General features: G+C 38.3%; 1 protein-coding gene across 4 annotated transcripts in view; it reads right to left on the bottom strand.

The window, feature by feature from the left end:
* The window catches only part of CDC14A (cell division cycle 14A), a 184,284-nt gene that overhangs the window by 19,419 nt on the left and 137,161 nt on the right, over positions 1-27,704 (bottom strand). For 3 of the 4 annotated variants that reach the window (XM_030868810.3, XM_060302133.2, XM_060302150.1), the window contains 5 exons: positions 17,496-17,655; positions 6,203-6,318; positions 4,114-4,161; positions 1,962-2,084; positions 803-1,253 (listed from right to left, as the gene is read on the bottom strand). In XM_030868810.3, the coding sequence (XP_030724670.1) occupies positions 803-1,253; positions 1,962-2,084; positions 4,114-4,161; positions 6,203-6,318; positions 17,496-17,655 (898 nt within the window). Of the gene's footprint in view, positions 1-802; positions 1,254-1,961; positions 2,085-4,113; positions 4,162-6,202; positions 6,319-17,495; positions 17,656-27,704 lie in introns of those variants that run through there. The other variant, XM_060302138.2, reaches the window with a different exon arrangement.

A 27,704-nucleotide genomic window follows, 5' to 3' on the forward strand; every position in this document is an offset into this window, starting at 1 on the left:
GACGTTGCCTTGATCTGTGGCATCTATTTCTATTTCTCCTTCCTATCTTGTCCTTGTTCTCTCACATCAAAACTCACATTCCCATAGATCTCAATTCCTTTTGAGGCAATCAAAATATGTGATTAAAGTGATTCACGGGTTGGGGGGGGTGGACCAACAAGATTTTACCCTAATAGGGATTACTGGTCACAAAGGGGGCTTGGTAACCAAAATGAAGCGCTCATGGGTAAAATGTGTTTGGAGATCTTCCATCCTGTCTCTAGAAGAGTGACAGCTAATTTTAAACGTCTTCCTGTTACCCTGCCTTCCCGTCCCCTACATCCCGAGTACCTACCATAAACCTGCCATATAAGCACTCTCCATTTGCCATTTAATAATTCTGGGTCAGTTCCCTGCAGATGACCTAGTCAAGGGCTTGATGGTTAGTTCTGAGTAGACACTGTTCATTCAACACCTTCCACATTTAAATACTCCAAATTCATCCACTGATAAATGATGTAGAAAAAGCCAGGATAAAAAAAAGCCACTACAACCAAAGCAGATGCTGTCTGTCGTATGACTCGACCCCTGACTTTGCTGAGTGATTCGAAACTTCAGTGAAAAGTAACTGAAGACAACGGTGTCCATGATGAAGGGAATGAAAGCTGCTACCCTTCCTAGAGAAATCACTTTAAAAGGAGTGGGAAAAGGAGAAGAAAAAGAAGGAAGGAAGAAAACTGGGTCGACACTTGGCATTTACTTGAAGAAGAGCCAGCAGATGTACGTGCAGAGACAGTTTCACAGCACAGAGGGAAGGCATCGATCAGAAGGCTTCCTTGGCGCAATTAAATTTCTTTGGTGGCAGCCTCGGCTGGGAAGGCAAGGCACAAAAGTTGTGTTCAGGGTTCTGAGGGCCAAGAGGTGGTGTCTGTGAACTTACAGGGATTGATCGGCTCAGGAATCTCGCTGAGGAAGAAGAAAGGCCGGTGTAGGAGGGCCGCAGGGCGGTGGCGTGATCCTCGGTCTTGGCGCTGTGAGGGCCTGGCTGACTGTTCAGGGCACTCCCACTGCTGCTGTTGCTTCTGCTGTACTGGTTGTTGTTGAGCTCAGGGTAATTTCTGGCAGGCAGCTGGGAGCTGCCATTCAAGAGGCTGGTGAACGGGTTGCCTACGAAACCCACCTTGGAGGGTGAGGCAGTCTTTTTGTTCTCTGGATCGTCTGCTGCAGCGTTCAAGTTCCCTAGAGAACTGGCTAGCCGGGAGTTCATGGAAAAGCTGAACGAAAAACACAGGTGGGGCGGGGGGGGAACATAGACAACCATGTATACTCACACAGGGTTCACGTTTCTAAAACACATGATTACGACATTAGGGGAATGGGATGAAGACAGTTCTGATCAACGCAAATGGTGACAGAATTGCTCTTGGTGATATTATAATATGTGGCCTTTAGTTATACATGGTAAGTTCCTCTGTCAAAAGTAGTTAAGACTCAAGAAGCTGGCTAAAACAGTTTGACCAGAGATCCTGAAATAGAATATGTGCGGGTTTCTACTTGCCCTGTGGCAGGAAGTAAATGAAAAGGACTATATAAGGGGAGAGTACAAAGCAGACCTAAGTACAAGATTTAACTTCTATATATTCGATCATATGACTACATCAAACATCCCTACCCATTTTAGTTCGGCCCATACACATCAGGGGAGAAAATGACTATGTCGTATATTATTAGTCTGCACCACTGAGCTCTGTTCCCTGGATCATGTTGGGCAAGCTCTGGAAAGGGATGCCGTACAGCATTCCCTCCATGGCCATGTCCCCACAATTCAAGACAGGAACAGAAGCCTAGAGGGTCGCAGTGCTTTTTGTGGTTTCTCCCCTTCCCCCAGTCCCCTCCTCTCACAAACTTCAGCCAAATCCATTGTCTGCTGCTGCCTTCCTTTACCTCCTGCCAGTGCCTCAGAAGGAGGAGAGAAAAATTACCTTCTTACACTGGTGCCTGAGGACAAAGAGCCTCTGTTTATCCTCTTGGCCATCACCGAAGGGGACAAAGCCACTTTTGAGGTCTTCAAAGGAGATGCAGATCCTTGTGGGGAAGAACTCAATCTTTGTGGAGAAAAATGGGCAAAGCATCACACAAAAGCTGTGTTATCTTAATATTCACCAATAGACTAGGACAAGATAAACTAATAAACGTTAAAGAGATCATGGCAGGTCCTAGTAACAGTAGCCAACACGGCCGCAGCCCTCACTCTGTGCTGAGTGCTCATCTAAGAACCTGACGGACATTAACTCAGCTTCTCCTCACAGCAACCCCACGAGGTAGCGAAGACTGCACTTTGCAAGTGAGCAAATGGAGGCACAAAGGAAAAGCTCCTCGTCCAAAGTCACTCAGCGAGCGAGAGGCAAAGCTGGGATTCAAATCCAGGATCCAAAGTCCTGGGGTAACTACCATCCTGCCATCCTTGACCACTTCCCTTCCTTGACACTGGCATTCATTCCTTCCAAGTCCTGAGATTCTACCTCTCTATATTTCAAATCTATCCTTATCTTTCCACTCTGCAACTGCCCTAGGAGAGGCCATCATTATTTCTTATCCTTGACACCTAGCAGCACCTTTTAATCTGTTTCCTTAAAACTCACATTCCGAATAGCCTCCAACAAAATCTAAAATATCTAATCATGTTGCTTCACTGTTTAAACCATCTAATTTGTCTTCAATGCCCAGAAAGCCTAAACTTCTTGGCTTGGCTTTAAAACCCTCCAAAATCTGGCATTTGCCAATTCTCCACATTTTCCCACCAGACACGTCTTCTCCAGCTACAGAAAATGCCCTGAGATGCCTGGATAGACGGCGTCCACACCTCTGTCCAGTTTGCATATGCTATTTTTCCTGCCAAGGCATCTTCTCCTGTCCTTACCTCACCTCTACACACACCTTTTTCTTCCACCTCCATCTGACTCACTCCCATTGCTTATCCTTTAATGGTGCAATCAGCTGTTACCTCTTACAGCAAGCCTTCACTGAATTCCCAGGCGGGGTAAGCATCAAGTTTCATCATATATTCTCATAGTAAATCACAGCTCTTGTACCACATTTCATTGTCTAATATCGTCTACTTCCCTCGAAATTAGCTCCATTACGAGCAAAGAACTGCTTCTCATTTCAATTCCCAGACTAGCACAGTGCCAGACTCAGAGTAGGTGTTCAGGAAATATTTGCTGAGTGAACAAAAAGGGAAAAGTGACTCAAATCTGGACTATCAGGGCCCAGTCATGGTTTTAATACCAAATGTGTTTTGTCCTGGACAAATCTTTTAATGTAGCTGGACCCTGTTTTCCTATCTGCTATAGAAAAGCTGATTTACTTGTAGACTCTTTTCTTCATCATCTTCCCTCCAAACAGCAGCTTACAACATGGTTTGCCTCTAAATCAAGAACAGGAAAAGTTGTACAAGGAAGCAGCTCAAGCTTCTGGAGAAGTCTGGGCCATCTCAGAGCTGCCCTCACTAAACAACCCTAAAACCTAGAGCTGAATAAGAACAGAGCTGAGGAATGACTCAGCTTTTTTTCCCCATCTGTTGATGACAGTTTTGGGCAAACATTTCTACAGCCCTCACTAAGACCTACCCTTGATCCTGGTATCACTTAGACCACCAGGGAGTGTTCAGGGAACATTTTTCCAGAGAAAAACACTAATGTTTCCTCCTCAAATGGAGAATAGGGAAGGAAATAAAACTAGAAAACAAAGGAAGGGAACAAATACATGCAAAAATAGGAGGAAAGAAGAATAACAGAAATGTTAAAAATTCAAGTCAAAATCGATCACTGGCTTGAAAGGCATGTTGCAGAGCCACTGTAGTTTATTAGAGATCCCACCATGCACTGGGCACACCAAGTACATTGGCATCATTCCCACAGCCATACGGCCCTGTAGACACCTCAGGAAAATAACATTTTTGCAGGGTGAGCATTAAATACAAAGCATATTGTAACAATCTAGAACAGAAAGGAAGGAATTTTAAAAGTGAAAAGCTGTGGGCAGTTTATTTCTATGGGCTTAAGGGTTGGGAAATGTATCTAAAGGGTAGCATTTGTTTATAAGCTACTGGAAATTCAACCTGGTTGACAGTACCTGGAAGGCTGGGACACTGCTCTTGGATGCCCTTTCATATCCTCCAACCTACAGAAACCAAAGACAAATGTTCACACAACACCAGGGTCACACATTTAAGCCAAGACCAAAAGTCACATCATCTGGAGTCAGACCAGCAAAATTATTAAATGGGCAAGAGGGATAAACCTTGCAAATGGATATTAGTATTTATTCACTTTATAAAATAAATCCTAGAATCAGCAGGAAATCTATTTTAGTCATTTTGTTTCCTCTTGAATTTCATTTACAGCAAAATGCTTTTTCATCAGAAGGTGGTATTGCATCTACTCAGGTTAAAAATGTTTGATCATGGTGCCATGATGCTTTTAAGAAAAACTAAATTCCAAAAAATGAGAATATTTCTGAGGATAAAAAGAAAAAGAAAAACACCATGTTGGAACGAACCTTCTAAAGTTTTGTGTAGTGAAGATTCTCTGGCTTCTTTCGCCTTTTTATTTGTCAAGTTACACCCCAACTTACCCTTTCCTCCCCCTATGATTTCTTAAAAATCAAACATAAATCTGTTTGAAGTTAATTTTAATCAATATGATGCAATTCCTTAGAGTTTCAAACAAAAAATGGTGAATAAAAAAAAAAAAGATTGGTGGGCTTCCCTGGTGGCGCAGTGGTTGAGAGTCCGCCTGCCGATGCAGGGGACGTGGGTTCGTGTCCCGGTCCGGGAAGATCCCACATGCCACGGAGTGGCTGGGCCCGTGAGCCATGGCCGCTGAGTCTGCGCGTCCGGAGACTGTGCTCCGCAACAGGAGAGGCCACAACAGTGAGAGGCCCGCGTACCAAAAAAAAAAAAAAAAAAAAAAAAAAAAATTGGTTATCTAAACTGATCTTGAAGAAACTTCCACTGACTTAGACAATATATATAGTGAAAAGAGCATGAACTTTGAACAGTGCTGGGTTTGAATAACAGCTAGGGAGTGATTTAACCTCTCTGACCTCAAGCAACCAACACAAATGTGGGTAATGGTGCACACCTTTTGTGTTAACTCGGTTAATCCTCATGTCCAAACTAGGCACCTAACAAGATTCCTGGCCCATAGCAGCTGCTCAGTAAATGGTACATTTCCTCAACTTCCTAGTGGTAGCTGGTGATTATTACTAAGTATTAAACTTGCTATCCCACCTTTCCATTTTACTATAGAAAACAATCACCTCAACTTTGAGCTATATGAACCTTCATTTTTCAGGGCAGGAAACCAGTACCCAAAGCACAGATAATGGTATGACCAGACCCAACCTGACTTAAGTGTTATAATCCTCCCAGATAATACATAAAACTAAATTCCCTGTGAGGAGTCTGTTTGACATTTATCATACTAGCAAAACATCTCTCTTGCTATGCATTTCTCTCACTTAAAAATCAAAGGAAAGTAGCCACTTCTGGTTATATTCATTTGTGGACTTGCCATTCCTTATATTACAATAAAGAATCTTGATATTTACAGATTTTTGTACCTACATTGATTCTGAAGTCTTTTTTTTTTCACTTAATCCGAATTATCAGAAGATTTCAAAGGTTGTGGTCAGAAGTTAAGTCCCATCAATTGATTCTGATGAGTAATTTCAGACCTCCAAACCAAGATGGTTTATAACTTTACAGGCAAGAATTGCTTATTCAATTCTCAAAAATAGAAAGTAAGGCTAAGGAGTTAGGATATAACAAAAGCTTGGCATACTATACTTATCTGCACACTCTAGATTAAATACAAATGCTTGGCACATCTGTGAGAATTCACCATAGGACAGGAAACCCATTCACAGGAGAAGAGTCCATTCCAAGTGGAATTTTGAAGAGTCCCAAAGACAACCAACTGCTTAGCAGTTTAAGGTGGAATTCCAGAGATTAAGATGCAGCAGCTGCTTTCAATAAGCTTCTAAAATTTAGCTACTCCCCGCAGTGATAAAATAATTTAAAAAATGACACAAAATAGTAATAAACCAAAAAATGAGAGGTAAACATAGTACTTGTAGAATGATATTCAAAAGAGAAGATTAAATATTCTATCCACAAATGGAGGTACAATATAAATTTAAAAGTTTCAAACAGATCTACCTAAATGCACACGATGGTGAGGAGCGTGGCTGTCTCTGACTTTTTAAGGCACGTAGTTTGTCTCCCTGGGTTATATTATTTTTCATTTCCACATCTTCATCCTCTTCTAAATTACTCTGGAAAAAAATTCATGTTCCACAGAAAGGTCATTACGAGTAATTCTACTTTATATAGATTTCTTAACAGTTTATAGATTATCTCGGTATATGGATATGTTTTATACAGATTATCTTAAATAGTTTTAACGCACTATGAATTCAGCATTGGCCACATATATACTAAAGAACGCTGGACTAATCACCAATTAAATATACTGGTCGAATTCCAAATCAAAGAAGCATGGGTATGGATGTGGTAGAATTTATTAAAAGGAGCTCTGTGACAACGGACCACAACCATGGAGACGTTCTTGCAGACAAAATTGTGCTTTTGAATATAGCTTAGACATAGGTTGGCTCAATAGATACAGTACAAATATTTTTCCAGAAGCTACCAGCACCCATCACTGCAAATTCCATAGCTTGTTTACATAAGTGAAAGATAAAACAATTTAGGATATCTATACAGTAACTTATTAACATCATTTAACACTATTAAAAGCACTCAAGATTTTTCCAAGCTTACTGGACTGGGAAAGTGTGTTTCCTGCTGAACCAAGTCTTGTAGTTGGAAAAATATATATAAGTACCACACCAGGTCTTTTTTGCATACCAGGTCACATTTAATTCTCACAACCCAGGGAGCGGTGGTGGGGAGGGCACCATTACCCTTAATTTGAAGATGAAAAAAGGAGGCGCTTGTGGAAGATAAGACTATTGCCTAAGCTCCCCTAAACTCTTCATGACAGAGCTATGATTTTAAAATCAGATTTCTTGTCCTCAGATACAATGTTCTTTCTAAAATATATGCCACGGCACACTAACATTTCACCATAAAGATTGTATTTTTCCTCACCTGAAAATAAATCAAAAGGTTTGAATTTGCTAAGATCATTTCTAGCCATAAGAGTCTCCTCTCTTCTTTAAAGCTAGAAGTCTTATTTGATGAAGAATGTACAAAAACGCACTTCCCTCAGTGACCTTTTAGTCATTTTTGACAGCCATTCCTGAATCAAAACACTTTTTTGTTCCTTGCCATCTATTTTGGGGTCCATGGATTCATCTGGAGCTCAGTAGGCATGTCCTGGGTAAAAAGACCACACCTCACCACTACAGCTCTGATTTAAAAAAAAAAAAAAAAAAAGACATACAAAATACACAGCTAATAGGAAAGAAAAAGAAATGAAGATGAAAGCTTCCCAGAGGAGACAATCCCTTGGCTGAGTCTTAAAGAATGAGTACAAGCGAAGCAAGCCAAGCCAAGGTCACAGGAAGGGCCATGCCGGCAAAGAACTCCGATCTAACAGTCACAGGATCGTGGAACCCCAAAGTCAGGCGTTCTCTTAGAGTTATTAAGAGATGCCCACCTATAAAGTCCCGAGGAATCAATTATATCATTCATCTTTGTCCATACAATCCCAGTGGGGGGAAATCTACTACCACCCAAGGAAGCCTGTAGGAACAGAAATCAGGCACGCCTGAAGGCTAGGCTTGCAAGCAGGATAGTAACACCTGAGAAGCTGAGCTTAGCTTCATCTAGCACCCAACGTGCTGGGTTGGTCGTAGTTACGTGTGCCTGACAGAAGGACAAGCACATAGCCAAGAGGCTCCAAAATATGAGGGGGTCTCAAGAAGTATATAAGCCTTCATAAGACTGGCAAGGAGAGCTTCTTGAAGGTCGGACCGGATCCACACCAGAATCCGTTTCACTGTCTAATGAGTGCCTTAGTGAGAAAGCCAGGAAAGCACGTTTGTCTATTCAACTAGGAGGATCTTTGCGTTCTCAGCTCTAAAATGCCTTCAAAATTCTAAGGAAAAGTAATTCTCAACTTGAAATTGCAATATTCAACCTATCTGTCAAGTGTAAAAGTAGAATAAAAGTACAAAAATTTACCTCTCTGACAATCTTTCTGCGAAAACTATTATAGGATATGCTTCAGGAGAAGGAAAGAAGACAACATGAGATCCAGGAAAATTAGGGATCCAACTGAGAAGTGTGAAGAGAAGGCCTTGGGTCAGAACTCTATATTTGGGCTGTAGAACAATTAGTTCAGGTTGGAAGGCAGAAGTGTCTTCAGGAAAACAACGGACTTGGTAAGATTTTTTTGCTGTGTTGAGATTTTGAAAAAAATTTTAATTGCTTGGCACAATTTGGGGAGGAGGGGAGAGTAGCATTCTCTTTTCCCAGATATATAGAAAACTACACAAATAAAAAGAGCAAATAACTCTAGGGGGAAAAAAGGAGCTTCAACAAAGAAATCAGTCATAGTGGGCTACTAAGCTCAACAGTGAGCAATATTTGTAATAATGTATACATTATTTGGGTTTAACCAAAAATTATAATATAGCTATATTGGGAAGCTAGGGGAAGTAGAGGTGATAGCAAGGTAGGAGAACTAATCCTATCTACCATAACCAGGAGGCAATAGAAAAATGTCCGAAATTGATAAGCTTTTAAAAGTAGCATTATAGCAAGATATTTAGGGCTTTCCTGGTGGCGCAGTGGTTGAGAGTCTGCCTGCCGATGCAGGGGACACGGGTTCGTGCCCCCGTCCAGGAAGACCCCACATGCCGCAGAGCGGCTAAGCCCGTGAGCCATGGCCGCTGAGCCTGCGCATCCAGAGCCTGTGCTCCGCAACGGGAGAGGCCACAACAGTGAGAGGCCCGCATACCGCAAAAAAAAAAAAAAAGATATTTAGAAATTTGGCAGTTAATTTGCTTACAGGTTTCTCCTGTTTGAGAATGGGTCTGGGGATACAGAAAGGTGGGATAGGGAACTGATTTTTTATTAGAATTCAATACTTTTGCTATTTCTAAAACTGTGGTCATATATTATTTTCTAAAATAAAAATTAATTTTAAAATATACAGTTAAAGAAAGTAACAGTATATTTATATTATAGTTACTTTACATGTGTTTATTTCTCCCACTTTATTGTAAATCTTAAAGGTGAAAAAAATTTAAATTATAATACATTTCAAACACGTAGAAAACAACAAAATGATGTAACAGCCAGCCATGTACCTAACTACCCAGAATTAATATATTTTTTCTTAAGCTCCTTAAGGAGTTTACTTAGGTACACTGGCTCTCAAAGAAAATGAAAACATTATATATTAAGTCCCAGCTCTCAACCTCTGGAGAAGGAAACCATGTCTTTTCCAAAGAAAAAATATATATATTTTACCATATAATACTTGTTTGTCATAGGTAACAACAAACTACAGAAAAGAGATTAAAAAAATATTAAAGCCACCTACATACTTACCATCAAAGTAAAACACATTAGCATTCTGTCATATAGTCTTCCAGACTTTCCCCTGTGCTATCTATACATACCCACCAACACATTTCTTCCTCTCAAAAGGAGGTTGAATTATACATGCTGCTTTGTAACCTACTTTTTCACTTAAATATACTACAGAAGTGTTTCAGGGTAGATTTTAAAAATCTTCTACATTATCATGTTTTATTGCTCCATAAAATTCCATTGTTGAGATGTATCAAATTTTATATATTTTGCCCTAAGTCAGGCTGTTTGCTGTCTCTCATCACTATAAACAGTTCCAACAAACATCCTTCTATAAACACATGGTTTCTGAACACTGTCCTATTATTATTGCCTTAAGATAAATGCATAGAAGTGGAATTGCTAGATTAAAGTCTCCTGCTACATGTTATCAAACCGCCCTCCAGAAAGGCTACACCATTTTAAACTCCAACTAGCAATGTTTAAGAGCTTTTTAATCCCCAAACCCTTGCTAATACTGCATACATTTCTTTAATCTCATACAAGTTGATAGGCATAAATAGCATCTGTGTTCCTTTCATTCCTAGAGAAGTAGCACATTTTTTTATATTTACCAACCATAAGGGCCCCCATTTTGTTTTATTTGTGTACATGGAGTTTTCACATTGATTTTTTTTTATAAATTTATTTATTTTCTTTATTTATTTTTGGGTGCATTGGGTCTTCATTGCCGTGCACGGGCTTTCTCTAGTTGAAGCAAGCAGAGGCTACTCTTCGTTGTGGTGCGCGGTCTTCTCATTGCGGTAGCTTCTCTTGTGGAGCACAGGCTCTAGGCGTGTGGGCTCAGTAGTTGTGGCTCGTGGGCTCTAGAGCACAAGCTCAGTAGTTGTGGCACACGGGCTTACTTGCTCAACGGCATGTGGGATCTTCCGGGACCAGGGCTCAAACCCATGTCCCCTGCATTGGTAGGTGGATTCTTAACCGCTGAGCCACCAGGGAAGCCGCACATTGATTTCTTAAGAGCTCTTTACATTAAAATAAAAAAAACTTTCATTTGAATGTGTTGTAAATATTTCCTCCCAGTTGATTAATGTGAGGAGAATAACTCAGAGAGATCAAGACTGGGGGCGGGGGGCACAGCAGTGGTCTGGTGAGAGAGGACAGATTGGATTAAGGTAGGAGAAACTGCCTGGAACTCAGGACCTGGGGAAGGAGGAGGGAGGGGAAAAGATCTGGACACACAGTACAGGTCTGAAAAATATCTGCTAAAATATAAATCATGTTTTTTTTTGTCTCAACCTATCTCCCCTTATTTTATTTCTGTGGCTACTGTAAGAAGTTTTAGCCATTTTTAGGACTAAGAATATAAAATATATGAGTTATAAAATTCTTAGTAAATGATTAACAGCCTTCAAACTCTTGACAAAAATAGTTATATACAGTGTTATTCAAAACACATTTAAATTACAAAATTAAGAAACAAAAAGCCCCACACACCTACGGTCAATTATATACAATAGGAATATTTGACAAAGGAGGCAAGAATATACAATGGGAAAGAGACAGTCTCTTCAGCAAGTGGTGTTGGAAAAGTTGGATAGCCGCATGTAAATCAATGAACACACCCTCTCACCACACACAAAAATAAACTCAAAATGGCTTAAAGACTTAAACATAAGACAGGGCACCATAAAACTCCTAGAAGAGATCACAGGCAAAACATTCTCTGACAGAAATCATACCAATGTTTTCTTAGATCAGTCTCCCAAGGCAACAGAAATAAAAACAAAAATAAACAAGTGGGACCTAATCAAACTTACAAGCTTTTGCACAGCAAAGGAAACCATAAAAAGAAAAGACAACTTACAGAATGGGAGAAAACATTTGCAAATGATGAACCAACATGGGCTTAATTTCCAAAATACACAGCTCATACAACTCAACAACAAAAAAACAAACAACCCAATCGAAAAATGGGCAGAAGACCTAAATACACATTTCTCCAAAGAAGAAATACAGATGGCCAACAGGCACAGGAAAAGGTGCTCAACGTCACTAATTATTAGAGAAATGCAAATCAAAACTACAGTGAGGTTCCACCTCACACTGGTCAGAATGGCCATCATTAAAAAGTCTACAAATAACAAATGCTAGAGAGGATGTGGAAAAAGGGAACCCTCCTACACTGTTGGTGGGAATGTAAGTTGGTGCAGCCACTGTGGAAAACAGTATGGAGGTTCCTCAGAAAACTAAAAATAGAATTACCATATGATCCAGTGAGCCCACTCCTGGGCATATATCAACAAAACTATAATTCAAAAAAATACATGCACCCCTATGTTCACAGTAGCACTACTCACAATAGCTAAGACATGGAAACAACCTAGATGTCCATCAACAGACGAATGAATAAAGAAAATGTGGTACATATATACAATGGAATACTACTCAGTCATAAAAAAGAACAAAATAATGCCATTTGCAGCAACATGGATGCAACTAGAGATTATCACACTAAATGAAGTCAGAAAGAGAAAGACAAGTACCATATGATATCACTTATGTGTGGAATCTAAAATGTGACACAAATGAACCTATCTATGAAATAGAAACAGACTCACAGACATAGAGAACAGACTGGTGGTTGCCAAGTGGGAGGGGGTTGGGGAGGGATGGAATGGGAAGTTGGGGTTAGCAGATGCAAGCTTTTATATATAGAATGGATAAACAACGAGGTCCTACTGTATAGCACAGGGAACTATATTCAATATCCTATGATAAACCATACATAATAGAAAAGAATATTAAAAAAAGAATGTGTATATATATATAACTGAATCACTTTTCTGTACAGCAGAAATTAACACAACATTGTAAATCAACTATACTTCAATAAAAAATATTTTTATAAAAAGAAAAAAAAACTATATAGAAGAGGACTTTGGTCTCCTGGAATCCTGAATAAGTCACGCAGACAGGAATATAACCAACCCCTGTATTTATTAGGGCACTTATAATATATACTAGGTCACAAGCGCCTGCGTGGGGAAAAGTATATTAGAAAATAGAGTTCCATTTGTCATGAGGCATAAATCAATCCCAAGAACTGGGGGACCGAGGGCAGTTTGAAGATGTTTCTCATCAGGTACTGTTATACCGCATTCTTTATACCAAATTCATTCCTCATGATGACTAACGATGAACAAAGTCACAAACGATAAATGCCGAGAATTTAACCCAGGCCTCCGTGTGCTCTTGGGCTCCAGCCCCTTTCCCCAGAGTCCCAGTATAGCCCCCCTCTTGCTCTCAGCTACTCTGGAAGCAGCAGATCCCCTGAAACAAAGCCACACGATTGCTGGCAATGGTGAAGAAGCCTAGTTCAGGGAAGACCCTGATATCTTGGCTCCCCCAAGGACGGGGGTCTGTTCTCAGACCCCCTGTCGCCCTCTGGAGGGTCTGAGCATCAGTGCGTTTTCTTCTGGATACAAGCCTGCCCTACATAAAGACAGGAAAATAGAGCCAACTAAAACACATAAAGAAGGAGAATTTTTAAAGATATTGTTATTTATAGGTGATGGTCTAGCTAAAGAACAACTAGCATAAAATATGAAGATGTATTTTATTCCACCAGTTGTTCTCTATATGCAGACAAGATGAAAACCAAAATCAAATAAATTAAATTGTGCCCATAGATTTCAGTTGGATAAATTACTGACCAACACATTAATAAATTTATTTACTAATGTTACCATTAATAAAATGGTAACAGAGAAAACTACTAGGGAGGCCATTGTGTATGCCATTAAGAAAAGATATTTTAGATGAAATACAGCACACTATGGAATAAAGATGAAAGAGTTATAATAGAAAAATGACATAAAAGGAGAGTTTGAAATAGAAACAAGTAAAAATAGAAGTCTAAGGACTGAAAGAAAAAGACAAAAATGGAATTTTTAGCAGATTTAAATGATTTGGCAAGGAAAAATGACTGGGTCATCTCTAAAATTCTTTTCATCTCTCAGATGTTAATCCTATGAGATGTAAAAGTTGGAGAAAGGCAAAGAGGTCGCCTTCATAAATTGTTTCTGATCAATAAAAACTTTGGATTTATCAGAGCTCCCCAAATTCGTCTCCTCTTCCTTTTCCCTGCCACTGGTTCAGACCTCGTCACCTGGACCACTGCCTCATGACCAACTCCCTGGCCTTCCAACCCCGGGCCACACACAGACACAAGCACCCCTTCCACAGCACAGCCAGGGTGAGCTCCTCAAAGGGTGAATCTGTGTACTGTCACTCCCCTTACTGATAGCCTCTGGTGGATCCCTGCGGCTTTCAGATTGGACCTGGAATGCCTTAGTGGGCCTAAGAGTGGAAAGAAAGGTGCTTAAAAGTAGGGCCTTAGAGATTTAATTTTTACTTCATAGATTTTTTTAAAGATGTACCCAGCTCATGGGCAAAGGATTTTATAAATCATGGTAACTCATGGCTAAACATCAGCAGCACCTGTATCTAATTAATATCTCTAACTCAAGAGTACACACTGACTGGTGTGCTAATACTGGACTATCACCCTAGAGTAGGAAAAAGATAAAAGCAATTGCAGTTCCAGGAGAAATTTATTAGGACACGTTGGCTAAGGTTATGTCCAAAATGACTGTATGCAATGCACTAGAGCCACAAAGAGGACCCAGTGGAGAGGCAGCATAGTACAGTGAGAGGCCTCAGGGTCAGAGGCCAACGCTGGAGCCAGAGTGCCTGGGTTCAAATGACAACTCCACTCTGTACTTTGTGATTTTGGGCAGGCAGCTTAACTTCCTCTACCTCAGTTATGTCATCTGTGAAATGGACCTTGTAAAGGTGCCTATTTCATACAGCTCTTCTAGGGCCTAAAATTAATCCATGTAATAAAGTGCTTAGGACAGTGCCGGGCACATAGTAGGTGCCATTTAGGTGGTTGTTGTTGCCCCGTAAGCTCCTCATTTAACTCCTTATACATCTGGCACTTTAAATAAAGTGCATTCGATTCCATTTAAAGCCATTTTTTAATAACCCCAATACAGAATGGATCCTAAGGCCACTCAATGTCAAAATGAGCACTTATTGCTGGTACTATTTTATATTTGAGCATATGCTACCCTTGGATAGCTTGGATTATTACCAGTTTCATGTCTGTATTCTCGTTTGTTTTCTGTGAAACTGTCAGCCTTCACTCATTCAGGTAATATTTACGAAGGCCCTGTGGGCTAGGAATAGACTTATGATGAGGGCAGATAGAAGCCTCCATCCTTACAAAGCGTATTGCCCAGCAAGGAAGGCGAAGTAAGGACCATGGAGGAAAAGGACAGTGCAAGGCAGGGCCGTGAAGCAGGGAGCCCCCTCCAGACCCACAGGATGGGCTGTGTACATTTCATAGTTCCTAGCCCAGCACTGAAGACCAGGTTCAATAAAGGAAAAGCCTCTATTTTTAAAAGATTTCTCATAACTCTAAGTGGGCGAAGAGAATTCATTACAGCCACAACCTACTCCATTACTATGGCCTGAATCATTCTGGTTCGTACTTTTGATTATTTTCCTTTTACCCACCCCGTAAGCACTGAAAAACTATACATTCAAGCTCCCCAAATCAGGTAACTACGGAGCTTCCCAAGCTTCCTAATAACCAATCACAGGAAAATTCCTATAGGCATAGAAATCAAAAACTAATTTGCTATCTCTGCTTTTGACTTAAAAAAAAAAAAAAACTACCTCTAGAAGAACACTGGCTTTTTGCACTTTCTCTGTATATAAACTAAATAAATCCAGGATTTCCATGGGCTTCTATCCTGAACATTGGTATAGAACTTGAAACATTAAAACCCTTGCAGCATTCTTGACGTATTTTCCCAACTGGAATTCACAAGAATGATAAAGGAGTCACTAACTCTGTTATACTCACTTGAGTAAACTAACTCCCCATATTCATGGAGACAGCACCAGATAAGCATAGCAATAAAAAGGCTCAGAATCAGAAGAGGTCCTTGCACAAAGCATCACCTAACTATAAAGTCGTCCAAAACCCATAGATATGTCACTGTCTACAATCTTAACCACACCATCATTCTCTAGTATTTCTGAACTCTTTCATTTCTGTCCTCTAATTTCAAAAATAATAGCACTTCTGAATGAGAGCTAAGTAATTAATTTGGGGGGTGGGAAATAGGAACGAGGAAAAACAGCCAACATCTGAATATATGCTCATATTTCAAACTGACTTATTTTAAATTTCAATCATATTGCATTCATCACCCTTCCAGTGATAAATAAATGTTATTCAGTCTCAAGTTCAACAAACTGGGATCTAAAAAAGTATGAGAATGAAATGTTCCAACTACCAGATGTTAATTTAATACAGATTATGATATAAAAAGCATTATGTTCCTGCAAGATAAATATATTTCTCAGATAGATGGATGGGTTTCATATGTGCCTCTTCAGAGGTCGTAACTCAAAAGCCTTATTTACTTGAACTCAAACCTGGGGAGGAAATGCTGACCAGAGCAACAAAGTGTTCTTGTTTAGCTACATTATCTCATTAAAATGTCAGTCCAGATCCTTTTTGTTTGCTTTGAAAAGGCCAAACCATAACACAGAGACAAGAAAAGGTCTACAAGGGCTCTGAACATCAACACGACCTTGGCTAATAAGATTTATGCTTGGTCAGGACAGATGACTCAAACCAGTAAACTTAGCCACTTCATCAGTGGCTGTCCTGGAGAACATACCACAGGGTTGAAAACTCAGTTCCTCCAGCAGTCCCCATCCTTCCTCTTGAAGAAAACACTCCCTATCTCCGAGCACGCTTGTTATCTTTCCTGGTGAAAAAAAATCTGTTTGGGATGCCAACTGTTGACCTAACAGAGCTATGATGCATTCTTTCCATCCTTGAGGGCTAAGCTTGTGCAAGGTCCTTGTCCATGTCTAATGGGTCACTGCCTAATTGAATGTAAACCTACACTGGCTACTTAAATATTTTAATAGCTTTTTTGCCCCTTTAGTGACATAAAAATACAAATATAAACTAGGTGCTTAGCTTCACCTCAGGCATACTGTGGTAGACAGAGCTAAACTAGGAGTCAGACTACCAGCTCTTAAGGTGGCCCCACTACTTGAAAACTCTGTAATCTTGGGCAAGTAAAAAATGTTGTGCGACCCGGGTTTCTGATCCACACAAGAGAGGAAACTAGAACAAATTATTTCAAGGTTGCTTCTACCTCCAAAAATGCCCATGATCTTAATTCTTAGTGAATCACTATCATTTTTATTGAGGTAGCAAGTATAATAGAAAAAAATATGGGTTTGAAATAAGATAGACCTGGACTTAATCATGTTTCTGACACTGAGAACTTCTCTAATATTCAATTTCCTTATTATAAAATAGAGATAATATTGACTAACTCACCAGGTAGTTATGGAGATTAAATCAGACAATGTATGTCAATTGTTTAAAGTGGTTTGTTTATAATGGAGTCTCAATTAAAAAAAAAAAAGTTGCCCCTGATTATGTTTTCAACTCTGGACTTACTTTAGAAATCATGAATTTGAGGCTTCAATGTACCACTTGTGGTATGTAATATCCAACTGTCCCATTAAGATTTTTCTTGTTGATATCTATTTCCATTTTAAAAGAGAAAGTTTGCTTTTCTATTTCTTTTTTGTAAGTATTTTCCAAACCAGAGTAGACTCCTTTATAATTGTACTCCTTAAATTACAGCTTTTTTCTTTTTAAGGATAATTGCTTTCTTTGCTTTCATTATTGCTTTATAGGTGTTGACTCCATGCCTAAAAATTTAGTACTGCAGCATTCAGAGAAGAGATGTGGCTATGTTATATGTGTTCAATTGGGAAACAAAGAAATGCAGAACGTTAGTCTTAAGGAGACACGAAAATCTTCCTGGAAAAAACTCACCTCTCCAAATCTCTCCACGTTTTGTATTTTAGATAAGTTTCCACCAATAGACATATCATCCAAGCTAGAAAGAATTTTATTAATACTTCCTTCACTGGATGGTCTATTTTTCAGTTTGGATCGGAAAATGTCTCCTTGGACCCACAACGATGCCTGTTTCCTGTAAAAAGGAGAAAAAAACAAAATAATCTTTGAAATAAATGAGTATCACCTCCTCAAAAGTATATCTTATAGACAAAAAGATTAGCAGATAGACATTTGCAGATCAGACTAGAAAGATTATGAAGTCTTAAAGAAAAATAAAGTCATTTTCTGAATGCCAAAACAAATTATTTAAAGTTGTACAGATGAACTGGTTTGCAGGGCAGAAATTGAGACACAGATGTAGAGAACAACCAAGGGGGGAAAGCCGCAGGGGGGTGGGGATGGTGGTGTGCTGAATTGGGCGATTGGGATTATAAAATGGATAACTAATAAGAACCTGCTGTATAAGAAAATAAAATAAAATTCAAAAAATAAATAAAGTTATATATTAAATACAAAACCCTTCTTCCAATATATGTCTATATAGCCCTACATGGGTTGACTATTAAGGTTCCCAGCGTTTAAGACAAATTCCACAGCCATAAAGACAGTGAGCCAATTTGTCTTTTAAACATGAATTTGAAATCTGTAATATAGTTCTCAAATAGCAATTTGATACATCTGTAAAAATAGCTGGAGTGAAATGGACTCAAAGATGTGGTGAATAAACTTAAGTTAGATGGAGATAGTACCTTAAAAAAGTACCAAACACCTAATTGTATGTGGTATCATGAAAAGCCATGAACATATAACTTTACAAACCCACTCTTATAACCTAAAAATAAGGTTTATAGCCTCAATTAGATGATCCTTTTGGAAAAAGAAAATGTATTTGACGTTCATCTATAAGCTTTCCTTTATTCAAACAAGACATATTTACAACTGTTTTCAAGGTTATAAGAAAAGAACTTAAATGTGTAAGTAAAATGACAATCTGGGGCTACTATTTTTATTGATCGAGTCACCTTCATGTATTTCTTTTAAGATAAATTACCCCACAGAACAGTTTTTGTTCTGTACTATACCATACTGTACAGATTAGAATTCAACCAAAAACATTATTGTTCATCACAAGGAATACCAACATGCAATGAAATAATAGCATTATCAGGGAGATGCCACCAATAAGAACATAGATTTCTTTTGTAAAGCAGCAGGGAGACCGAGTAATACTTTCTCTCAAAGGTTCTACATATCACAGAAAATCCAGGTTAAAACATGAGGAGAAAAACAAATAACCCTCCCTGAAATGTACTGTCTCATTCAGCCCTCAGGAAAGGAATCCATCTTTCCTTTTAAACAGGAATCCGTCTTTCCTTTTAAACCATGTTTATTCTCAAATCAGAACTTTATTGTTTACAGTTAAAAATTGTTGAAAGTCTTGAAGAAGAGTTTATCCTTTAAATTACAGCAAAACTTTACATATGCAATCCCTCCAACCAAGCAAATCCATATCTAGGTATTACACTACAGAAATACACGCTTGTGTACAAGATACAAACACTTGTTACAATGTTATTTCTAATAGCAAAATAATGGAGACACCCTAATGGACAACAGCTTATTAAATTACAGTAGATCTATTCCGTGAAATATTATGTAGTCAGTAAAAAGCCTGGGATGGACTCACATGTGGTGACAGGGAAGAGTAGCTATGAAATAAAGCATTAGTGAATGAATAATATAAGTGACAGAGTGTGGAAAGTGTGACCCTGTTATTAAAAAACAAAAACAAAAGGGAAAAAGGTTACAATTCACAGTTCACAGTTATTTAGAAGATTATATGCCAAAATATTAATGAGTTACCCTGAAGAACAGTGACAAAGGAAAATTTTGCTTTCTACTACATAATGTCTACACTTTTTTACTCTTTTTAAAAACAATGTGCTTTGTTTGCTTTTGTAAAAAATAAATGATCTGAAAATAAATAAATACAAATATAGCTCAAAGCAGAACAAAGATAGAGTAATTCTGAAAAGGAACCTTTAAAGTTGCTATCATAAAAGATAGCATGCAGCACATGACTACACTGTGTTAACAAGAGCATCTTCAGAAGTCAGGAGAAGAAGTGCCCAAATGTTAACAGCATAGGGTAGAAATGAATGGTTGAGGGGTTTTCTTTATTTTAAATATAATATCCTACCCTACTTTCAAATAAGAAATTTTGTTTTTCTTTTACTTTTTGCTCATTTTTCAATATTTTCCAAATAAAGCAAAAGAGAAAAAGAAATACCTTTAGATATAATTTCTGAGACAGCCTGTATGGATACAGATATATAGATATAGATGTAGAGATAGATATGATACAGATATAGATAGCCACTATAGATATAAAATGCTGTCCACATACAAGACTGACTTTTCATTCCTAACATTGTTCTAAAATTGAAACTAGATTAAAGAATGTTTCTAAATACATTAAATTTTAAAATAAAAATTTGGTGAATTTTTTAAATATATGAATAAAATTAAAATTCCAGAAATCCACACACACCAATTCACTAAGGAGTATGGCAGTATCTACCTTCTATCATGGCAGATTTTTTTTGCTTCTTGGAAGCAAACTACTGAGGAGTGTTTCCTGAGCTTAGGATACATAAATTGATGAGGTAATTTTTCTATACCAGTTGTAAAAATATGTATTCAAAACGAACTCTTCTTAACTTTTTCTCCCCTTGTGGAAATCTTCATAAAACCATGGAATAGCCTTCCTGATACTTTGTATCTTCAAAAATTCTTGCTTTAATTTTTTGCTCCTCCAAACTTTTTTCACTTACTGTTACATCTAGCATAACCTTTTATATGATGCTTGAATCTATATCCCTCCAGTAGTAGTAAACAAAAGCACAGCCCTTGGCACAGTATGGATACTTCAAAAAAACAACTGTTAAATTTATAAATAATAGAGGTCTTGGGCCTCTGGTCAAAACCCCCCAGTAATAAAGAACTACTTCTTCACAAGGAAAGAAAACTCAGCCCTGTCACAGATAATGAAAAAATCAGCTACATGAAACACCCAGAAAGGACAGGGATAAACAGATAAGACAGAATTCCTGTCCCTCAAGAAATTCCCAGGACTTCCCTGGTGGCGCAGTGGTTAAGAATCCACCTGCCAGTGCAGGGGACACAGGTTCGATCCCTGGTCCAGGAAGGTTCCACATGCCGTGGAGCAACTAAGCCTGTGCACCACAACTACTGAGCCTGTGCTCTAGAGCCCACGAGCCACAACTACTGAAGCCCATGTGCCTAGGGCCTGTGCTCTGCAACAAGAGAAGCCACCACAATGAGAAGCCCACGCACCGCAATGAAGAGCAGCCCCCACTCGCTGCAACTAGAGAAAGCCCACGAGCAGAAACGAAGACCCAATGCAGCCAAAAATAAATAAATGAATAAAAAATAAATAAATAAAATAAAAATAAATTAAAAAAAAAGAAATTCCGAGGTTAGTATGAGAAAAGTAAACAACTGAAATCCAATATTAAAGCGCTATGACCAAGATTTGCTTGCCTAGGAGAAGGGGCCCTTAACTCAAACTGAAAGAATCAGACTGAAGTTGTCTGAGAATCCAGACATTATCTAGAAAGATGAGCAGGGCTTAGTCAGCAAGAGTATTCCCCAACAAAAAAAAAACAATGTGGGCTTGAAGAAACAGTGATATCAAAGAACGCAGCATGTATGGAAAACTGTTGTTTGGCTTGGCTGAAGCCCTTCTGCTTCAGAGAAGAGGAGAAGGGAAGCAGCTCCTAGCAAGCTCTGCGCACCATGCTAAGGGGCTTACCTTAGATCTCAGAACTGAAGAGAAGACCCTGTAAGGATATTTAGGTATAAAAAACATGAAGAGGGAACAGAAGCTGAGAAGCTGGAGGCCCAAGAGGACAAATTGAAAAAAATTCTAATTCCAAAATGTTATAAACTTGCTGCCAACCTAAAGATGAAGATGACAACATGACACCTTTCACTTGTTCAGTTTAAAAGACTCAATCTGTCCCATCACTGGAAAGACTTCATTTAAACCTGAATATACAGATGATAAGGTGTCAAAGTTGATTTATGTGTTGCTGAGCGATGCTGTACTCAAGTGCTCCTTAAGAAAAAGCAGCACTTCACGCAAATATCTTTTTTAATGACAGTGGAAACCACGTTAGCTTTTATTGTGATGCCTATTACTCCTTAAAAGCCTCATCTCAAACAGAAGAAGTAAAACATGTATTTTTAAGTATTCAGCATTTAAAAATCAAATCCTGTGAAGCTAACACACCAACTCAAAGTAAATCCCCCAGTAAAGTAGTGCATTTTCTAAGAGAGCGTGACATAACTGAACCTCTACCAAAAAAGAACAAGTGCTTTGAAGTAACTTTGAACGGAGTCTTGTTGAGAAAAGTAACCAGTGCTAGGGTCATTATTTTTGGCCATGTCCTGGCCCTAGGTTAGTCAGGTTTGGGCTAGCCAAGCCTGGGACATAAGGAAAGAACTAATTAACTTCGCCTCATTACGAGCCAAGTCATAGCTAATTCTGATATAAAACCTTCATGAGTCTTTAAAAAAAACCAAAAACTGCTTTTAAAATTCCTCTAAAGAAAGTCAGGTCAGTTGCATTGTTACAAATATTCCTGGTTTTGAATTCAGAACACAGTGGCAGCCACAGTGCAGCAGCTTCTGTTTGTGGCTGATCTCTTCTCTCTCACTTTCCTGACTGTAACCGAATCCCATCTCCACACCATCCTAACTCTTCCTCTTCATCACTTCTTCCATCCTCAACGCATATTTTTTCTAGTATGACCTAATCCTGACCCCAGTGTCCATCCAAAGCCACCATTTGGTCATTTCATATAGAAACCCAACCAACTCTCTAGCTCAACCTAGGCCTCCTCTAGCTGTGACTTGAGCACCAATCTGCCCTGTGTGCCTCCTTCCACTGCCCCAGGGCTCTTTCGGAAACAGAGTAGTTCCTGGTTTAAAGAATTGGACTAATGAAATGGTCTAACCTGATATCAAAGGAAGACAGACTAGACAGCAGTACCCAAGATTCAGGGGGTGGGAAGGAGACAGGTATTCAAGGAGTTCTACTCTTACTTTGGAGAGTAAGAATGGAAGATTTAATAGGAAGATGCTTAGAAAGAATTTATGAGGGTGTAGGGAAAAGTTCTTGATTCTGAAATACACAAGGAGAGAAAAAAATGACTTAGGGAATTCCCAAAAAGATTCAACTAGCTAATTCTCATTTAGGGATAGAACCCCACAATTAGGACCTAGATCACTGGTATCATAGCAAAGTACAAACTTTATAAGTAAACCTAATGCTTTATGGCTTACATTTTGTTTTTCCAACTCTAACCCTTTTACACAGGAAACATAGAACTAGCATTATTCAGTCAACAAATAAAACATTTTAATAAGAAAAAAAAAGGAAACAAAACAAAAACCATTCAATCTTCTATCTTCAGTAACTGATATGAGTATTTCAAGATAAATTTCTGATGCCATCGTTGCCAAAAATTCTTACATATACCTTATCCTTTTTACTTAGACCCATATTAGAATTTTATTTTTGCTTAGCCAATAGATTCAATGCCAACTGAGAGTCAATAAATGGATCAAATGATGCAACAGTAAATACTGAAAAGCAATATAACTGTAACTGCAAAAATATGACTGTCAAATAAACAGTGCAAACTCAAACCTATGCAATGTGCTTGTTAGTTTAATAAACAAATCACAATATTGTCTATTATTAAGTTCTTTTGTTCACAATATTTCAAAATTTAAGTACTGTATTTTAGGAAAGACAAGTTCTTAAATCTTCAAAAAAGATTATTAAAAAAATTTAATCCATATTTCTTGACCTAGCCCATGTATCTTAAAAAAATACTATAAATAAATTATAATTTAAAACCCAAGCAGTTATTGTTAGACATTTTTAAGCACTTTTCCATTTTCTTGAACAGGTTTTCTTCATCTTATTTTTAGTAATTTCCTGAAATAAAAACCAGTGGTTGAACTATTAATTTCTATTGTTGTTCAATCCAATTGTGAAACTAACCAAATGCCATAAGCACCAAACTAAATGTTGTATAAGCTGATACCTACAAGTAAAAATGAGCCACAGACTCTTGTTACACAATGTGGTTGGTGGACCAGTAGCATAGTTATCACCTGGGAGCTTGTTGGAAAGTGCATTTCACAAAATCCCCAAATGAATGTTACACACTTTAATAGCTGAGAGGTACTGCAGATAACCGAAGGCTTATAACTAAATTATAATGCTGAAAAATATCCAACTTACTGGAAGTTGATGAAAATATCTACGATAATAAAGCAGAATGGGGCAATTTCTGATTTATGGGTTTAGGAACAAAAGAGTTCAGCCACAACATTGCTTTCTTAATGATAACTTCAAAGTGAAAGCTCTACTTTGCAAATACGGAACTCCCTGCAGAATCCAGATTTAAGCTCTGAGTTCTTACTGCCTCAGGAGGATTTTAAAAAATAAAAACAATAACAACATCATATCAGTTCCCGTAAGTAAAGGATCTCTGTGAGCTGAAAGTCCCCATGGGAACTGCATACCTGTCCCTCAAGGATCCCTTTCTAATGAATGAAAGCTTCAATGGATCATGATCCAGAGGTCAGCATAGTATCACACAGTGAATATTCAACAAAACAAATCATAAAAGCAGCCTGGGGCTTCCCTGGTGGCACAGTGGTTGAGAGTCTGCCTGCCGATGCCAGGGACACAGGTTCGTGCCCCGGTCCGGGAAGATCCCACATGCCGTGGAGCGGCTAGGCCCATAAGCCATGGCCGCTGAGCCTGGGCGTCCGGAGCCTGTGCTCCGCAACGGGAGAGGCCACAACAGTGAGAGGCCCGCATACCACCAAAAAAAAAAAAAAAAAAAGCAGCCTGATCCCGTCTATATACTATATATATTCTACAGGCTCTCTCTGAGAAGGATGAGTTTAGACTTGTCTCAGTAATAAAAGAGGCATGGTTGTGCAGCATTTTAAGAACTTTGAGGATATTTGGTAGAAGACATATTTTGGGTGCAGAATGGTATTTTTAGCTTAAGAATATGAACTTCAAGTAGAAGAAAAACACCTGATGGTTGTTTTGCAAATAGCTTTATTTATATCCTAGAAAAAATGTAAATATAAAATTTCAGTCCGTTACAAAAGGGATGTCTTGATCAGCCAATACATAAATTCATCAGCTCACAAGGATTTTAATAAACATCTCTCTTACTGCTGGTGACATTAAGAGGAAGGTTTCTTCAAGGCATAGAAATCAACACCTGGGTACACTTTGGTGTTCAGGGACTAGCACGATGTGACGAACCAGCTTTCCTAAAGTCACAGATTTAGAATTAACGTTATCTAAAAAGCACTGCCTGGATTTTTCACTTCTGAAAGAATGCAATCCCTCTAACTTGTTCAGTCATTTTCGACAGATGAAAACCTATTAGAAAACTTTTTAATCCTCTTTCTTTCCTAATGAACCTGTTACTTATTCATGCTTCTACGTCATCACTGACATCATGCTCTTCATTTCTCATATCATTAGTCAGTCTTCAAAGCCTGAGATATATTTCCTTGAAATGACCTGGTGCCCATCTCTAATTCTTCGGTCTAACTTCCAGCCCCTTTGACAAGTCCCCGTCCCCTAGATTTTAGTAGTAGTCTCCTTTTTAGCCTCTCTGACTACAGTCTCCCTCCATTCTATTCATCTTATACATTGCTGCAGCCCAATCTTCCTTAAATGACATGCCAATCATGCAACTCTACTACATCAAATACTCCAAAGTAGAAATATGATGAATAAGAGAAGTCTGGAATATACATGTTCAAATTAGGATCTGTGTATCTTACTGTACATATTTACTGACTAGCTACCCAAATGTATACAATGTACACCGATGTATTAGTTTCTTCTCTAAACAAAGCTGCTCTCACAAATTACCACAAGCTTAGTGGCTTAGAAGAACACATATTTACTTTCATACAGTTGTGGAGGTCAGGAGTCCATCATCAGCTTCACTGAGCTAAAGTCAAATTGTTGGCAGGGTTGGTTCGTTCTGGAGACTAGGAAGGGAGAATCTGTTTCCTTGCCTTTTTCAGCCACCAGTGGCTGCCCATACTCCTTGGTGTATGGTCCCGTCCTCCAGCTTCAATCCAATCTCTGTTTCTATCATCACATCACCTTCTTGTCTAGTTGACTCCTCCTGTGTCCCTGTGATTACACTGAACCCACCAGAATAATCCAGAATAATCTCTTCACTCTGAGATCTTTTACTTGATCTTATTTGCAAACTCCCCATTATAAGATCAAGTGGGGTTTATTCCAGAGATGTAGGTCTCATTCAATGTTTTTTTAAAAATCAGTGTAATCCACCATATTAACAGGCTAAAGAAGAAAATCACATGATCATATCAATCAGTGCAGAAAAAGCATTTGACAAAATTCAACACCTGCTCATAATAAGAACTCTCAGAAATACAGAAATAGAGGGGAACTTCCTCAACTTGATAAACCTCCAATTAATATTTCATGGTGAATGCCTGGATATTTTCCCCCACCAAGCCTGGGAACAAGGGAAGTGTGTCTATTTTCACCACAATTATTCAAGTTCTAGCTGGTGCACCAAGGGAAAAAAGGGAAGTAAAAGACATAGAGATTGGAAAGGTAACAAAATTCTCCCTATTTGTAGATGACATGATTGTCTATGCAGCAATCCCCAGGAATTCACACACATTTCTTTCTCTCTCTCTCTTAAATTTCAGGATACAAAATAAGTATAGATAGAAAGTCAATTGTATTTCTACGTATGAGCAATTAATACATGGACACTGAAATTAAAAAAACAGTATCATTTATAATCACTCAAAAAATTTGAAATACTTAGGTGTAAATCTAACAAAACAGGACTTATATGATGAAAGCTAAACAATGATGATGAAAGAAATCAAAGAAGATATAAATAAATGAAAAGACATATTGTGTTTATGGATTAGAAGACTCAACAACAGTAAAGATGTCAATTCTCCCAAAACTGATATAGCGATTTAACACATTTGCATCAAAATTGCAGAATGATATTTTTGTAGATGTGGACAAGATTATTCTAAAATTTATATGGAAAAGAAAATAAACTGGCATTGCTAAGACAATTTTGTTAAAGAATGAAAAATGGGAGGAGTCATTCTTCTGTTAAGGCTCTCTACATAAGTACAGCATCAAGAGAGTACAGTATTGGAGGAAGAATAGAAAAATACATCAATGGAACAGAATAAAGGACAAAGAAATATGCCCATCTAATTGTTGACAGAGATGTAAAAGTAATTCAATGGAGAAAAAATAACCTTTTCAACAAATGTTGCCACAGCAACTGGACATCTATAGGCAAAAAAAAAAAAAGAACCTTGACCTAAGTCACACATCTTACACAAAAGTAACTCAAAAGGAGTCACAAACTTATGGGGATCTATGGCTAAGCAAAGAGATCTTAGATCTGATACTAAAAGCATGATCTAAAAAAGGAAAAAACTGATAAATCTGACTTCATCAAAATTTAAAACTTTTGCTCTGTGAAAGATTCTATTAAGAGGATGAAAGACAAGTTACAGACTGAGAGAAAATATCTGCAAACCATTTATCAGACAAAGGACTAGTATCTAGAACATTAAAGAACTCTCAAAACTCAATAATAAGAAAACAAATCACTCAAAGAATAAACAAAAGATTTGAACAGATGCTTCATCAAAAAGTTATAGGGATGGCAAATAAGTATATGAAAAGTTGTTCATTATTACTTACAACTTCAATGTAAACCAAACCCACAAAGATATATCATTACACGCCTAGCAGAATGGCTGAAAAAAAATGCTGGCAAATATGAAGAGAAACTCTACCACTCAAACACTGCTGGTGAAAATGTAAAATGGTACAGCCACTCTGGAAAACAGTTTGACATTTCTTATAAAACTAAACACATACCATACAATTCAGCAATTGCACTTTTGGGCACTTAACCCACAGAAATGAAAACTTATGTTTTAACAAACCTGTACATGAACATTTATAGCATCTTTATTCATAATAGCTGAAAACTGGAAACAGCTCAGCTGTCCTTCAAC

Source organism: Globicephala melas, chromosome 1 (assembly GCF_963455315.2).
Source record: "Globicephala melas chromosome 1, mGloMel1.2, whole genome shotgun sequence".
NCBI lineage: Eukaryota > Metazoa > Chordata > Mammalia > Artiodactyla > Delphinidae > Globicephala > Globicephala melas.